This window comes from Varroa destructor, unplaced genomic scaffold, assembly GCF_002443255.2.
Source record: "Varroa destructor unplaced genomic scaffold, Vdes_3.0 BEIS01000002.1, whole genome shotgun sequence".
Classification (NCBI taxonomy): domain Eukaryota; kingdom Metazoa; phylum Arthropoda; class Arachnida; order Mesostigmata; family Varroidae; genus Varroa; species Varroa destructor.
Genome location: NW_019211455.1, coordinates 11,646,845 through 11,663,669, shown reverse-complemented (window position 1 = coordinate 11,663,669; position 16,825 = coordinate 11,646,845). Strand labels below are relative to the sequence as shown.

Here is a 16,825-nt window from a genome sequence, read left to right as displayed (position 1 = left end):
CTAGCCAAGGATATTAGGACTCTTATTTTTAGGATAAAACAGATGTTAGTTGTTGAATCATATGCATTAAGCGCAGCTAATTATTATGAACAAACCCAAAAGGCACAAAAAGAGGCTTGCGAAATTCGATCTTTTTATTATTTTAATATATATATTAGCTCTTTAATAGCGATCGATTTTGCACTTACACGATGCCTCCCATCATAAATTTAGCATAGACTTCATAAACAGCCTAATTAAGGCTGTTTGTGTGTAGTAACTAGTTATGGCCTTCGCTGCCGACTAGGTCTGCGTTGCTAATTCCTAATTCATTATAAAACAGGTTTTGAGGTTTATTTAAAAACTGTGATTGAAGGCTTTCAAAAACTTTCGGTTTAAAGAGTGATGAAAGAAACAGTAGTTGAGCAAAAAGGGCTACATTTAGCTACATATTTGCTTCATTAGAAAATCAGGTAACTAAGTACTCACGGTGAGAGAGTTCCCACATTCGGAAGTGACTTTCCTAGCTAAGAGAGCATACCGATGGTACACTACGGCACAACTCCTTACAGCATCGACTCTAGAATTCTGATGCCCATTATGATATTAGGAGGCATCAGTGAGAAAATACGCATCTACGTATTTTGTACTGTTGTATACCTAGATCCTTTAGTATTTTTATAGCTCTTTTTAACAAAAACGCAAAAAACTGTATGTCCTGTGCAATGCGTGCTACTATTCACACTAACCGACCAATACGATGCCTTGCCTTCAACTTAAACTTATTTCCACCAAGCTTCACTAGCCGCGTGGAGCCTTAATTATGTACACTTCATTCAAATGTCTGCCATAATTCCACATGTGAAAGTCCTTTCTCCGCTTTTTCTTAGGGCTATTTCTTACTTTTTACTTCACTCGTTTAGGTGCGCTCTCTACTAGCTGTAATGGTGGCAAATAGAAGAAGCGCCTAGAGGTTTCAAAACCTCTCTATTAATTTCTCCTTGATTTCTACCCGATTTTTTTTCGTTAAAGATGATCTTTTTGACTATTTCTGACTAATGTTTGATCGTAGGCAATATATAAATATTAATGTTTTTATATAGATATCACTAACTGTTCTAGTCGTTAGCCTCCTATGTAAATAAAGTACGTCTTAATTAAATATACTTTAATAGTTATCTCGAAATGAACTTATTGTACGGTACTCATTTTTTTAATATAATATTTCTTAGCACGCTTAACCTAATGACTTAAATTGAACAGACCTGTTTTATTTACTTCAAATTATTTTGTTAACACAACACATTCCAGCCATTATCTAAATTCGTAGCACTAACATTATAATGATTATCTCTAAATTCATATGAAATATATTTCGAATCTTCAAAACTATCTACGATTTTGGATGTTTTTTGCCTATCGAGTTGTCTATCAAGACTTTTTAAAATATCAAAAGTGCCAACGTTGTTTTGGCATTATTGTGCTCCTACTATACCTTTCCTAATAATAATAGTTAACAATTAAACTTGATTCGCTTTTCTGACGTAATTAGAATGAGGTCACAATACTGACATTATTGGATAATTTTCAACTCAACGCTGAGTAAAGGCATAGAGCAATAGTTATCGACAGACCTGTCATAAAGAATGAAGGAACAGCCTTGTTCGAATCCAGTTTTTTCCTTTTTTTTTTTTTTTCACTATTGAGATTTAGAAACAATCCATACCTCGTCTCATTCTGAAATTATATTAAAGTCGAATTTTTCGCCTGTTTTATAGAGATTGTCCTGAACGTACTGTAAATTTATTTTTGTTGATTGTCAATTTTTCCGCTTTAAACATTACGTCAGATTGAATAATGATATTACATGCTAACAGATCCTTGTGATTTTATGACGTCAGGGCAACATACACGCATACTCGCTGTTAGTACGCTGTTGTCGATAATTCTCATTGAATTCGTTAACCTCTCTGTTTCAAGCTCTACGTCTGGTATCGCCGTTATCAGACGACTGGCTCTCGCACGAAACAAAGTGCGTCTGCGTTCGGTTCGAACCTAGACCACAACGTGTTTTCAGGACCAGCAGTTGAATACATTACCCACTAAGCTACCATAAGGACACCCTATTGACTTTCAGTGTGCTTATTTAGCCAACTATATTATTAATTAAATTCACTTTGAACTTAACTTTACTAATGTTATTCCATCTATTGAGTTTGTAAATCTAGGTATATTTTTTAAGTGTATATTTTATGGTACACTTTGGTGATCAACGCTATTATCATCGTGTCCTCTATTCGGTTGAGCGTCGGTTCCAGCCGTCGTTTTCCAATAGTCGAAATGGCTGTTACCTTACATAGCACTTACAGGCATTTCTTAATCAGACACAACCCATTTAAACGTACACGGTATACTGGCTTAGATTTCAACGTCATCAGTACTTATCATTTGCTACGGAGTTATAGGAGAACGTCTATTAAATATTTTTTGCTATACAAAAATAATTACTATATAGAGATATAACATCTTTTCATATGCTCTTCATTTAATGTTGTTTTAAGAAATTCGTTATACATTTACTTCTTCTCCGCGCTGTCCCAATTTTAGGCATAATAAGGCCCATATAAACAGTAAAAGCTAACGCGATAAACAGCAAAGCATGGACCTAAATAGACTTAAATCTAGTAAGGTCATAACCGATTGAGCAGTTTTCGGGGGAAGAATTACCTTGGAAAAACACTTGACAAAACTATCACTCATGCGGAAAAATAAAGACGTTTAAGATCCCTTACCAAATGAAATGTTCTTGAATGCCACTGCTGTTTCCGATATATTAGATCATGCGGCTTGCGCTGCATCGATTCGCCTTAACTAATCGTTGTAGGGGAATATGTGGATTTCTGGATATTTAGGACACGGTGTACGCGAAAAGTTGAGCAATCTTATAGGGCAATAGTTTCACGCCTCTAGAAGAAACTATTTATACCATATGTTTTCATTTCTTTCGTGATAGATACCTATTTGGTAGTGCACAAAATTTAGAACCAAAAAAGTATATGTTTGTTCATTTTTTTATAATGTTATATATATATATATATATATATATATATATATATATATATATATATATATATATATTTATATATAACGTTTTAATAGTTTGTTAAATTTGTTTCCTATAAAGCAATTTAACTTTTCAAACACCTTGTAGAGTCTTCTACAGTCAAAAGATGTAACTGAAAGCTACTGTAGGCCTAGAACTACACTGCCCAATTATATTTGATACTTGTTATGTAAAAGATTGAAATAAAAAAAATCTTGTAAAATATGATAGACCTAATTGAATACTAAAAATAAAATCGGTTGCAGCATTTAAGTTATTCTGTTTACTTAAGCAGTTAACCGTTAATTCAGGCAGCCGATTCTCAGCACGAAATGAAACGTTCCTGAGTTTAGATCACCAGTTGTTAGTAACTTCAATAGAAGAACACGTTACTTTCTGCGTTATCGCTGAAAAAATAAGTTCAGTTTACCCTAAGGTCATATGACCATACCAGTAGCAGGCGGAATGTCCTGATTTTGACAAAGAAATTATCCAATCAATGCAGTCGTTTAGCTGGCTATTTTTCTCGTACTTGTGCAAGTATTTGTATTTGACATGCAAGTGTACCCCTATCTGCAGGTTGATACATTACATAAAGCTTGTGGGTATTTGAGATGAGCTTTAACGATTACATCTTTTACACATAAATTTGGTAAAATTGTGTCTGGCTGATGCCACAAAAACGCATTTGATCGAACCTCATACATAAGTTGGCCAGGCATTTGATTGTCCACTTTTTAACGAAGCTGCAATATGCGACTACGACAATAGCTAATCCATGTTGCTGGCTCATCTCTTGCGTTTAAGATAGTCGAAACCTCTGGCGCTTTCAGAATCAACCTATTGAGGGAAGCTTGAAGACAGTCAGAGAAATCAATCTTTTTCAATATTTACTTTCTTTTAATGTTCAGGAAGAGATTAAATTTGCTGCTGAAACCGTCCCACAGGGGCAAATTTGCAAAAACGCTTCTGTAAAAATACCTTTCAGTAAATTTTCTTCAGAAAGAGAAACTGTAATTGCTACATTCGGTACCTGAGCCAATTTGATTAGGATAGATAGACAAAATAGACTATTACGAAACACTCCTTCTTCATGTCCACTCAATCCAATTGAAACATTTTATTCATGCACTTAAAATAACCGTATTTTCGTTAAACGATTGTTCTTATTGTTATTATTTTGTTTCCTATGTAGTTGTTTTAGGGTACTGCTGATTATGTCACGTCACAGCAGTTACTTCTTACAAAGGTTGTACTAGTGCGCCTCATTATAACCCACTCGGTTCGCTTGTTATCCTTCAGAGCCATCGCTTGCCGAAGCCATGATGTGCCTATAATAACAGAAAATACAAGTCAACTTATCTCGTAGTCAGATTGCTACCAGGTGGACGCCATGAAGCGGAAAGGTCGAGAATGCCGTGTTGCATTTATACGAACCGTATTTACAGCAGCCCCTAGTTACGCTAGTGAAAGCTCTTTAATACATAGAGAAACTAACAAATTTTATTTTTTTGGACTTTATTTTCGTTGTTTTGCTATTCGACACGTCCCGTAGCCTAATCAACTTGGTAAGCTATAACCTAACAGAACGTAACAAGCCTTTTTCCTTTGGCGAGAACTGGGAGAACTGGTAGAAACGTTTTTAAGAGTGTTAGATACAAAAGCTACCGGCAGTCGACAAACATGTGTGACGGTCAACGTCCTACTAGATGGGACTGCGTGACAGCATAAGATGACAAATTTAGACACAAGTTTAGCTGATGATGACGATTCCATCGTTACTGGTCGCCCGTTCATGTTTAGTAGCGCAGGGTTGAAACCTGACGTCAGGTCAAAATCTATACACTATCTCGTTGTAAGCGTTCATTTTATTTTTTTTTTCAAATTTAAATTTTGAAAAATTATGAATAGAGTCGAACAGGCATGCGTTGGCGTATTATTATTAGTATATTTTAAAATAATAATATAATTTTCATATCTATATGCCATATGGAGAAACATAGGCAACAGTTTATAGTCACCCCCTTGTGGAAGTCAAACTAATACAACAAATAATTGAAGACCAAAGAAAAGTTTAACACAGAGAAAATAAGTCGGCTGTTACAACTGTCTGAGATACGAAGTGCTGGTTTATGGCAGCTAGACTCGTATACGATCTTCCCGCGTAGCAATTCACCATTGGTCAATAAGAATCCCACGTTTCACCATGTCAAGATTGAAGTTTCTGATTTACCCGAACTATGCTAAATATATATTTACCTTTATGCAACAAAGTTCGCTGTCTTGCCAGCTTCCTCATTTACAATTGTTTTTAATCGGTGGCTGACTTTGATATTACAATTCTGATATGACGACCTAAGCAGTGAGGTATTACAACAGGGAATAACGTGCCATATAATTTTTTCCATCGTATTTCATGGCTACTTCATATAACTGAATCAGCTATTCATTCAAAATATATGCATGTTTTGATTTACTACAGTATATCTACTATATCGACTGTTCTGCCTGAATCTTGACTATACATATGTGTATGTGAATGTGTGCAACAATCTGTGCCATGCTGCTACCGCTTTATGTGATCATGCATGCCCTTCGCGCATACATATTCCCGTGAAGTGATGAGCGCCAGCGAGTATGACCATGCGCCCTTCACTAAGCGAAGGCCAACCGCGGTTTTGCTACTTCATTAAATAAATCTAAATCAGGAGCCTGAAACAAAATGTTATCAATAACAACAACACTAAAATGCGCACATATCGATATATTTTTCGATATTCGATCATTTTACATCCTATCCTAGTCTAAATGAATTTTTCCGTGCCTATGATACAGTGCTGACGGTGATGACAGCTCCACGTGCTTCAGCATAATACTGCTCGGAGTACTCGCTGTCCGAAGAAGAAACCGGTTACGCCAGCTGAATGGCGACGTTCGCACATCACGCGCTTGCAGCGAAGCCCTCGTTCATTTGAGTCACAGCTGGCACTCGCTAGCCGATCATTTTTTGAAACATAATTTCTACATGATACCTGCTGCTACTACTGCAGTGGCTGCCGCCACTAGCGGTTCTGCCAGCGCCGCGGTTAGCTAGTGGACTAACGGAACCAACGAACAGACACCTTTGGCCCTCTCATGCAGCCACAATAGCGGCGGTCCCCTTTCCAGTCGGTGGACGTCGTTGGTCGGAGCGCGAGGGCAGGCCTTTCGCTGGCTCACTCTCCGATTCAGCGGACGGGCGGGCGGTCAGGTGGGTAGATAAAGTTTCTTCCAAACTGCATTGATACCATATTGAGTGAAACGGCACGGAAAAGTTAGTTAGATTTCAAAATTTTACATGCAAATACGCCCTTAAGCATCATTTAAGCTGTGGATTTTTTCCTGTTAGACACCTGGTGAAAAATTGGTTAACGCAAAAGATTTCCTTCAAGATCGATCTGGATATTCGAGATCTTCCCGCCTCTACAACTCGAGCCGACTAACCCGCCGTCTGCTCTCCCCCTCCGTCTTAGAGAGGGTGAGCTCCTTTTAAGCACCTGAGCGTTGAGCGGTGGCGGTACAGTCGACTGCTGGTCCATTGGTGTCTGTTTGTGACCGGACAGGGGCTAGAAACATCTCGTGAACAATGGCTGAGAAGAAGAAGGGATTCGATCCCATGTCCTTTGCGCAAGATTTCGTGGCTGGTGGTATCGCTGCCGCCGTATCGAAGACCGCTGTAGCCCCAATTGAGCGCGTCAAGCTCCTGCTCCAGGTCCAGCACGCCTCGAAGCAGATTGCCAAGGACCAGCAGTACAAGGGCATTATCGATGTCTTCGTTCGCATCCCTAAGGAGCAGGGCTTTACAGCTTTCTGGCGTGGTAATCTTGCCAATGTCATCAGGTACGTTTGTTCCATCACGTGAAGTGTCATTTTGGACACGCTGACTTTCAGTGAAGTTCTACCGTGTACATGTTATTTACTGCAACCCAAATCGCGCCATGGGCCACCCGGGTGACATTGAGCCACCTCCGCCATCTTGACTCGGGTCGGCTCCGAACCATGCCCAGTAGGGCGGTTTGGGCCTACTTTGGCCTTTCACGCGGCCGATATTTCCGCGCGATGCAATTTGTTCTTGTGTGCACCCGTGTACGCGTGCCATGAATGCGTCTAAATTTATGTGATGTCCATGCGTGGAAACGCTCTGCGTGAATGGTATTAACCCGAACATGATTATGTGCATTCGATTTGCAGGTACTTTCCTACTCAGGCGCTGAACTTCGCCTTCAAGGACAAATACAAGCAGATATTCCTTGGTGGAGTGGACAAGAAGACTCAATTCTGGCGTTACTTCGCCGGTAACCTGGCCTCAGGCGGTGCCGCCGGAGCCACCTCGCTCTGCTTCGTGTACCCCCTTGATTTTGCTCGTACCCGTTTGGGTGCCGATGTGGGCAAAGGCGCTGGCCAGCGAGAATTCACCGGCCTTCTCGACTGTCTCAAAAAGGTGACCAAGTCCGATGGTATTATCGGTCTCTACCGTGGTTTCGGTGTATCTGTCCAGGGCATCATCATCTACCGAGCCGCTTACTTCGGCTTCTTCGATACCGCCAAGGGCATGCTGCCTGACCCCAAGAAAACACATATTGTCGTTTCCTGGGCTATCGCACAGGTTGTCACGACTATCTCAGGTGTCATTTCATATCCGTTCGACACTGTCCGTCGTCGTATGATGATGCAGTCCGGCCGCAAGGGAGGCGACATCATGTACAAGGGTACCCTCGACTGCTGGGCCAAGATCGCCAAGCAGGAAGGCCCAGGTGCATTCTTCAAAGGTGCTTTCTCCAACGTTCTTCGCGGTACCGGCGGTGCTTTCGTGCTTGTCCTTTATGACGAGATTAAGGCTATCCTTTTCGCTTAGAAAAATTAAACAATTCATAATAAAAAAACAGGCAGCTGTGTTTGCAGCAACAGTATATTGGCGCCATGTAGGCGAAATTAGTCGCCTCCGTGACGTCCCTAATCTGCCATTGATTTTTCATATACGTGCGAGCTAAAGGTAGAGGAAGAATCAAAATGAATGAGAAAAAGGGATACAAAAAAGGAAAAAATAAAACACAGCAACGTAGAGAAGCAAAGCAAGCTCCAGTGTAATCGGAATTAGTTCACGAGGCAAAACTTATAGTTCACCAATATGTTACAATTTAATTAGCAGAAGAAGTACGCATCTTGGAAACGAGAGACGAGAACGAGACCAACTGACAAGGCCGAAGATGGTGGATGCTGCGTGATTCGCGTCCACAACTATCAGAAACCAGCGTTTTTATGTAGGCTCTTTCGCGCGCAAATACGCCATTCCGACGGACAGAGACGAAAGCGAGAATGGAACACGCAAAGCGTCGTATGAGCAAAATGCTGACATAAAATGATGATGTTACGATGAGTGCAATGGTCAAAGAGTCGTATAGCACCATCACAATGTGCGAGATATCTACTCTATTATTGCTATAGTGTGTTGTTGCAATTGTGGCCCATGCGTGTCCATGGTGGCTGCTTTGGATACGTCGAGTGGTAAAGCAGACAGTGTCCTGAGTTGTCTGCGGCAGAGTCTGCTATTATCGTTTGGCGGATCCAACCCAAAGTGCAAGCAAACTATTTAGGAATGTTACTAGTGAGAAAGGAATACGAGTGAAAGAACGACACCAAACAACATGACTTACGCAAGTTAGAATGGAACTTCAATTTTAATCTCAACTTATTGAAATACCGAAAACTAAAAAAACAACGGGAAACTATCTGACCAAGGAAAACATATGAAGAAGTAAAGACATGACACCGATAACAATAAGCTACCACCACCGACAACAACAGTACTAAAGTTAATTCGTAGCAACGATGAAAAAAAGACGCAATATATACAAAGAGAGATGACGAAATGTATAAACATTAAGGCCAGCAAAATAAATGGATGGTGAGGGTAAATTCACAGCAAACGTGCTCTTTTCTCGCTTAGTGTCTACCCTTATTAATCTGATGGGAAGGCATCGCTTCGTGACAGGTTCCCTCTTTTGTAGATCACACCGGTCCAGTATATAATAGAGGGACAGATGTGTTCGCAGTTCTAATTGCAGAAAATAGAACAGGCCACCTGATTTTTCCTACAACAAGAACTCTATAACAACTCAGATTAGAAAGTGGGTGGGAGATAAATGCCATCCTATAGGTTAACTAGCACTAGATATCCTTTTGCACTAGGATATATATATATATATATAGAGAGAGAGAGAGAGAGAAAGAGAGAGCGAAAGGGAATAGCAAATACGCTTACTTATGGAGTAAATGGACAGTCACATGGGCATGGCGACACTTAGACAAATATAATTATACCAATTATTTGTCAGCATCAAATTAATTGTAGAAGTTAGCTGCCGTTCGTAATTAATCATAATATAAGGTCTTCGCTCGCCTTCCACAGAAGTCCAGAACAACTACCAAGGTTTTGACCGGAATCTCTCCAGGGGTCCACTTCGGAATCGTTACCTAACAGTTCTTAGAGTGACTACGGACTGTGCGAGGCAAAGCGCCTTTGTTGTACAATGTCATACCCTCATCTAAATATAACACAGGAATATACATACGCGCAGACAGACACATACAGAGCAGGTAATACGCGCGATCACTTTATGAAATTTCTTTATGGGTGTTTTTGTGTGCGTGGATGGCAGCGCATGGCCTTGTAGAATTAGACCACGCTGGCCGGTCTAAGCTGCTCACCGCCTTCGGAAGACCCTCTTACTGAATCGAAATGGCCTATGCTAGCTTGTTTGAAGAGCAAAGCGATTTTCATCTGCCTCCTGCCAAGTCCGGTACACGCAGTAGTAAAAGAGTACTCTGGTAATGGCAGTAGCTACGGCGTGTGGTATACTCAGACAAACCTCGGTGACTTTGACACTGGCTATTAGTTACTGCTTGTAGCCCGCTTGTCGCTGGTTGTTCTGAGCGTCCTGTTGTATAGGGGCTAATTCAGCAGCTAACCGCGAGTGACCAGTTCGGGCAACGCAACCTCGTTTGTCCTGACCTCTCCTCGAAACGATGCGTGAAGGCCATCAAGGTCAGCTGGGAGTCAATCTAGTCTTTGTTTCTTATTTAGTGTTTTTGCATTTCCTCTAGCCGGAAGTCGCGTTATCTCTGGCATGGTTTCACACAAAGAGCGCTACACCAAATAAGCCACAAGCGCTAGTAACGTGATGTCACGAAATGGCTCAGCTCAGCTCGGCTAGACCCAGCCCAGCAAACGCTGAAGCAAGATAAATCAATGGACTGATAAAGACACCGACAGGTGATTTTGGATTCGATTATAGCGGTAGCTGCATCTGCCCACGTGCTAGAATAAAAACAGCAGGAAACGAATATAACGAGTGGCATTAAGCCACTCGGAATCAGTCCGCCTGCCGACAACTTCCCGGGGTCCATGAATGCGGATGAACACATGCAATTTAATTAGGATTCTAGCGGTGTTGACCACGTTGTCCCGAGTAACAAACCTTTTCTTAAGAGAAATATCGAGGAGCAATAATATCCGTAAGCTATAAAAAATTTAATATATGTTAAGAGAAGTCACCTCTGTGAAAACTTCTCACTCTGTAAAGATACAAGTCCTGCTAAGAAAGTCTGACAAATTAAAATGATACATGCCGCGATTTACCGTTTTGCGTTGTACTTGGCTCGACATTGTGAGCGGATTGTGTGATAGGTACTGAAAGATGACTACAAGAAGCTGCCAATATGAGGCAAGATAGTGTCCAGGTAATAGCGCAGTCTCTCTTTAACAAACGCTGATAAGCCAATTAATTTCTAACAAAAGTTGTTATGCTTGCTAAAGTGAACAAAAATTTTATAATATTTCGCATAGAAGTGGAGCCTTCTCAATATTATGACCATTTTAGCTCTTAACCATCTATAGAGCATTCGTCATTGATATGGCGCATTTGATTAGAAGAAATAGAATCGGACGAAGGAAAAGATCCACCATTATTTATTTCTAAAGCATCCCTTAAGCTTTTTTTGACTTTATTTCATTCTGTATTTCGCATATAAATAGATTGGCCATTTTCTGAGATAGCGATCCCGTCATTAGCATACATAGTGTCACTTCCTGACGGACGTTTATGATTAACCATTTCTTTCTCTTAGAGCATATATATATACAGCATTTGATTGCATTAAGACGATCTCCCATCTTGCCTGGGCAGGTCTACCAGTGAAGGTTGAAGACCCATTGCCACCTCATAAACATTAGAAATAGCATAATTAGTTCTCAGCTAGCCCGATTCGACGTATACCTTAGCAAATATTTACTTCGATGTAATACTATTCTTTGTGGGACTTGGAATAGCGTTTCCTTCTCTTACTCAACTAGACTATATCCATAAATGGCTGGTTGAGTTTCGCACAATTCCATTTATTAATGATAGTCTTGACATCATAATACGCATCACAATTAATGCCAAAACCTTTCTGCTCATTGAGAATCGTGTAATACCCTGGAGAACGCGTTGTGTGCAGTTTCCAGATCGAAGACCATTTGACGAACCTGTTGTTCGCTCAGTTCGTCCGACGCCGCCATCGTTGCCATAGTTTCTAACCTGCAAGTAAGAAACTTCTATAACACACACATCTCAGAAGATTCCGCTGAGACAGCTGAAACGGTTTCATTTTGTGGCTTAAAAGCTAGAACTGACTTTTTATTTTTGTTATTTTGCATTATTCTAAATTATAACGTGCGAAGATTGGAGATAAGTCTTTAGGTAAAAGAAGGTAGAACGGTTTTCCATAATCAAACAACTGATTTCTACTATTTTCAAAGCATTTAAAACTATTTATCACTGTGTAGAAACGACTTGCGTTACTTTAGTCTTTATAACTTAGCAAACGTTCGAAGTAAGTCCATATTTGCTTCTGATCACCATTAAGTCATCAGTTACCATCACACTGCCGCAGGCTCTGCTACAACGTACATTTTACATTATTGTCACGCTCAAATTCAAGGACCTTGCCTACCACGCTTAAGTACACGTAAGAACGGTCTACCTTAACAGATCGTGACACCAGCAGAACACAAAAAAGCACCTGTTTAAACTATTCGAGCTACAAAATTGCAAAAAACAGCACGTAGTAAACTCATGTGGTATTATATGCTATAAGTACGAGCTTGTTGCAGTGCTTCGCTTCCGGTGCGACTTACGTTCCTCGTGTAGATTACTCTTCAGCTATGCAAGTATCGTGACAAGTCTAATGACAAGATCGAAAAAAAATGCTCCTTTTTGATTTTTTCGTCCCCAACATCTTCTTGAGTCACATGTTTTTTAAAAGATTGATTATTTAGTTATATTGCCAAATCGAAACTTTTCTATTTTAGCCAATCTTCTCTTATCTAGCCAACGAATCGCGACGAAGACGTTTAGCGAATGAATCTACCCCATCCTTAAACAAATAAGGCCACAAGCTATAGCTATTAAGATGATATCATCATGTCGCCGTTGATATTGCTGTCAACAATAACAATTGGGAAGCAACCGATTAGCTACCTGTCATCGGTTCAAAAATCTTTTTTTATCAACAATATATGGTTGCACAAGAATATACGAAGTGCCCCTCGAAGCGCCTTACACCTAAATGTTAATATTGCTGGAAAAACTGCTAGGAACTTCTAGGACCATATAACGGCAAATGCCAAAGGACCAATAAACGATAAGTCAACCTCACTTGATTGTATCGTCCGCCTTTATTACTTGCAATAATAACTTGACAAAAGGCTCACGGTTGGTTTTGCGACCTAATCAATTTAGAATAAATTGGAAGTGAAGTAATTACTGTTTAGTCGCATCGGTTAAACCGCAGATAAGCAATGCCACAAAAATCCGAACAGTTGTAAATAAATTATCTTCGTCTAGCGACCATCAAATTATCCCATATTTAATTCAAAGTACCCCATGCTCAATCTACACCATATACGGTCTACCGTTTCTTGTGTTTGGCCATCTTCGACGGTGAGAAATTGAGGCCTTATAGTAGTTTGATTTTTAAGATCTTGTCTCAAACGGTGGCATTTGAATTGTTGTATTACCCGAAACTTATTCTCCATATTAGAAAAGCAATTCACATTATCAAATGTACAGACTACGTTTTTATAAACAGCAGAATTTCTTTGTTGAAATGTACCTATATTCAGTAGATATTCACAGAAATGTTAAGCCTACATCATACAGCAGATCATTCCCTATATTAAAGGTAATTAGCCATAATTTGACTACAGAGATACCTGGCTTTAGAGGAAATGATTAAAGAAGCGTACAGACAGTTGGATTCGTTCGGAAAGGGTCGCTCGCACTAAGCAAATCAATAACTTAATAATAACTTAATAATCAATAATAAACTGCATTTATTTCTCTCTAGTAGGAACCTAAGAAAAACGTACTGAACTGAATACTGATCACAATGAACCTCCAGACTTTAGACTAAAGGTAGCCAATAAGTAAGTAAATAAATAAATAAATAAAAATAAATAAAATTATTAGAAGTGGGTTATGCGTGTAAAATCACGTACTGAAGATTGAGAAAAAGATTTTCTTGCTATCCACACATACTTGGGGTACCGAATAGAACTTAATGTATCCGTAGTAAATTTAGGTCACGCATTATATTGCCCTTAATAACTACAAAACTACTAAAATGTTTTGAGCTTTACGTCCGGTACTCGCGTGAGGCATCATTTCCGATGGCTAGCTTCCCGCATAAAATGTTTAAATGTGTTGGGTTTCGGATCTCGGCACCATGTATCTTTAAGTTTGGTAGGTAAGCACGTTACCACTACCTTATCGATTGGGATAATTACAGGCAACTACAAAGATTAGGTCTGTTACAAAGTTAAATTTGTACTCACCACTTGGCCACGATTGCTTTTCCTTCAAAATCTGCAGGCAGAATGCTTAGGCGACTCATGGTCTCCTGGAGCTCCTTAAGATCCGGCTGTAGTTCGTCCATCGAGCTAATGTTCAGCCGAAGCTTGTCAATAGTAGTGATAAAAAGCTAATGGATTACAATTAAAGACGACAACCAATGTAACGTTAGATGATGCGGTACCTCGTATTCTTACGATTCGTTCCCTAAACACCGATAGAACTGACTAGTGCATATGCGTACAGGGTGACACCATAACGAAGATGGGAATTCTGCAGTTATCATGAGGCTAATACTTACTGAGACGATGTCTGCGATACATTTCGAAGTATTTCCTCGATCATCCTTGATCGTAATGGGCCTATCTTCGCGGATTCTCTCGAGGGCCGCCGGGCAGTCCAACTTGAACGCCGAGATAAATTGCTCTACTGTCGGAAATCCTTCACCCTGGACCTGTTTGAAGGCCGCCTTATACTGAACAAGCAACTTTGAGCAGGCGGCAGTATACCTACAATTGAAATATTAAAAAGTGTAAACAAATTATGAAACGTACTTTTAACTGTCGGCCAAAATTGGTAGCAATTTAAGTGTTTTGCTTTTTCTGCATGTTCAGTACTTGCTCAATATCTGTACTCGTGCAGCAGCTTCGTACTGCTTAAAAAGATGGATAGCAAAGTTCTCTGCAATCTATGAGCTAGTTGTACGGATTGTCACTAACTGTATAAGCAATAATTTACAGCAAACCTGTCTCCAAGGGCATTTTAGTCTTCATGGACTTCATAGGTCATGAGGTACAATCTCTTCATAACTGTGATGTTTCAACAAGACGAAACCTTTGCCAGTTCATCACAACTGTATTAAACTATGAAATATTAATTAGATGAAAAAAAGTAAATATTTTGTTCCATATAGCATCCGACTAGGACAAAACATTTTCTTTAAATTTTATTTTTTGTTGCTATAGAGACGACAAATTAACTTTTACCTTAAAACCGGTTGGGGTTTCTGGTTTAACTTTGTGAGGTCTAAATTTCGACATTTTGTTTTTTGCTGTTATTCATATATAGCAAAAACAACTTGTACCTCGCGGTGATAATAATAAAAAAAAACCGCTCCACCGATAAATATTTTACTCATTGCTTTAAATATGAATTACTAAGACGACAATTGAAAAATACAAAGCAGCTGTGTGCCGATAGCCGATGAACTGGAAATATTTGATTAACATAAATCGTCTAAAACCTTTTCGATACACTAGCCAATGAAGTTGCTTTGGTCTAAAAGGTTAACTATATCAATACAATAACTATGTTAATAAATTTAAGAAATTAATAATGATATAGCACTTGTCAATAGAATGACGCACTCTTTTGGTGTGACGGCATCTTTGATATAAGCCTTTTCTAGGCATTGGAGTGTGGTGATTACAGAGTACAGATCGGCCATGTTGTCGTACCTAAAAAGTCGTCACACAAAGATATGATCAAATAAAGTTACCGTTGATGTTATTATGAATATGTTTATGGAATTACATTACATATATTTAGAGTAGCAGCAATAAATCTTAGATACTTAGAGTGTATTTACTAAGGTTTTTCTGCCCACCTGGTCCTTTCCCTCGAAGTTCTGTAAAGCCGGACTTCCTCGTAGAGCTCCGGTCGATTGTCTGCATAAAGATAACAGCACAAAATAATATTAATGTTAAAACCGGCAACTAATCAAAAGAATGAAGTATCAATCACTTCTGATTAAATGATTACCCTATCTGTAGCATCTGTAATGGATCTCACGAGCAGCAGCAGCAGCAACAGCAATTCTCAAATAATGCCTCTAAGTTGCGGCAAATACATAGTGTCCGCATACATTGCATTTACTTCGATTTAAATTTTTTTCTTGAACTTCATTAAGCAATACTGCACCGTGATATTTAACTAAAGATTACTCAGTGAAAACAGGTGGGGCAACTGTGCAAATATAGTTTGAAGCCTATGCGTCATTATTAATAGACGCACTCAGACACGGGAACCCTACGCGCGACGGCGGTTTTATGCCTGTCATTTCACACAATTATTTCACTTGGACTGGCGCTTCGTTCACTTGCTGCTGATTCCACCTACTCATTTTGACATACAATAGCTGCTCGTTATGATGCAGTTTGTTATTCGATGCCTCGTAGGCTCTAGCCAAAATGTCCGATTGCAAATTGACGTTCTCGAATAGGATAGTAATCACATTATGAAATATACCATTTTGCGTTTGGATGAGACCTGCAAACGACGACATTGCGATGTTTACGTTCACAGCAACTGGCCGACGAATACAGCTCGCAGCATGCGGAATCTTCATCAACGACCGCTGCTGTTACTACATCTACTACTGCTGCTGATGCTGCTGTTGAATGCCAGGGGCTGCGTCAACATGCTAAGCCATCTTTCGAGCCTCTCATCAATTTCTGTTCTTAGAAATTATAACTTTTTGCAAAACGAGCAGGATCTTATAAAAATTCTTGGTAAAATTCGAACTCCTTAGCTCGCCCTTCTGAGGACAAACGCTACGTAGGAAATTATGGATGAATATATATATATATATATGTATATATATATATATATATATATATATATATATATATATATGTATATATAGAGGGTTCTCTGAACGTACGGTGGTCAATGCGCCATCTGACGACTAAAATAAAAATTGCTAACGATAATTAACATGGCAATTTTCTCATAATGTTTGGCTTTCGGACACGTGTTATTAATTCGATACGTTTTCTACGTTTCTCGATTGATTTTTTCGATTAAGCCGATC

General features: G+C 39.4%; 2 protein-coding genes across 7 annotated transcripts; one reads left to right on the top strand and one right to left on the bottom strand.

Annotated features, from left to right (window-relative positions):
- Window positions 1–4,169: 4,169 nt before the first annotated feature.
- Window positions 4,170–16,414, bottom strand: Vps28 (vacuolar protein sorting 28). Of its 6 annotated transcripts, none has more exons than XM_086978976.1 (6): window positions 16,261–16,414; window positions 15,620–15,680; window positions 15,381–15,470; window positions 14,315–14,522; window positions 13,998–14,143; window positions 4,170–4,413 (listed from the first exon to the last, which is right to left on the bottom strand). In XM_086978976.1, the coding sequence occupies exons 1-6, from the start codon at window positions 16,358–16,360 to the stop codon at window positions 4,374–4,376; spliced, it is 645 nt and encodes a 214-aa protein (XP_086835102.1). In that variant the 5' UTR covers window positions 16,361–16,414; the 3' UTR covers window positions 4,170–4,373. The 6 variants fall into 6 exon arrangements, with proteins under 6 accessions (XP_086835102.1, XP_022646804.1, XP_022646806.1 ...); XM_022791069.2 differs by lacking the exon at window positions 4,170–4,413 and adding an exon at window positions 11,087–11,700 and having other exon boundaries at window positions 16,261–16,410; XM_022791071.2 differs by lacking the exons at window positions 4,170–4,413; window positions 16,261–16,414 and adding exons at window positions 11,087–11,700; window positions 16,132–16,218.
- LOC111244227 (ADP/ATP translocase 1-like) lies at window positions 6,625–9,048 on the top strand. Its single transcript, XM_022791068.2, has 2 exons — window positions 6,625–6,961; window positions 7,313–9,048. Exons 1-2 carry the CDS (start codon window positions 6,708–6,710, stop codon window positions 7,974–7,976), a joined length of 918 nt encoding a protein of 305 aa, XP_022646803.1. The 5' UTR covers window positions 6,625–6,707; the 3' UTR covers window positions 7,977–9,048.
- Window positions 16,415–16,825: the final 411 nt, after the last annotated feature.

What these genes read in the sequence shown, in the direction of transcription:
- LOC111244227 (XM_022791068.2), top strand. Translation starts at nt 6,708, where the DNA reads ATGGCTGAGAAGAAGAAGGGATTCGATCCCATGTCCTTTGCGCAAGAT. An exon ending in AATCTTGCCAATGTCATCAG is followed by an intron (nt 6,962 to 7,312) that starts GTACGTTTGTTC and finishes TTCGATTTGCAG; the next exon opens with GTACTTTCCTACTCAGGCGC.
- Vps28 (XM_022791069.2), bottom strand. Translation starts at nt 16,360, where the DNA reads ATGAAGATTCCGCATGCTGCGAGCTGTATTCGTCGGCCAGTTGCTGTG. An exon ending in TCTCATCCAAACGCAAAATG is followed by an intron (nt 15,681 to 16,260) that starts GTATATTTCATA and finishes ATCTTTATGCAG; the next exon opens with ACAATCGACCGGAGCTCTAC. An exon ending in GTATCGCAGACATCGTCTCA is followed by an intron (nt 14,144 to 14,314) that starts GTAAGTATTAGC and finishes GTAATCCATTAG; the next exon opens with CTTTTTATCACTACTATTGA.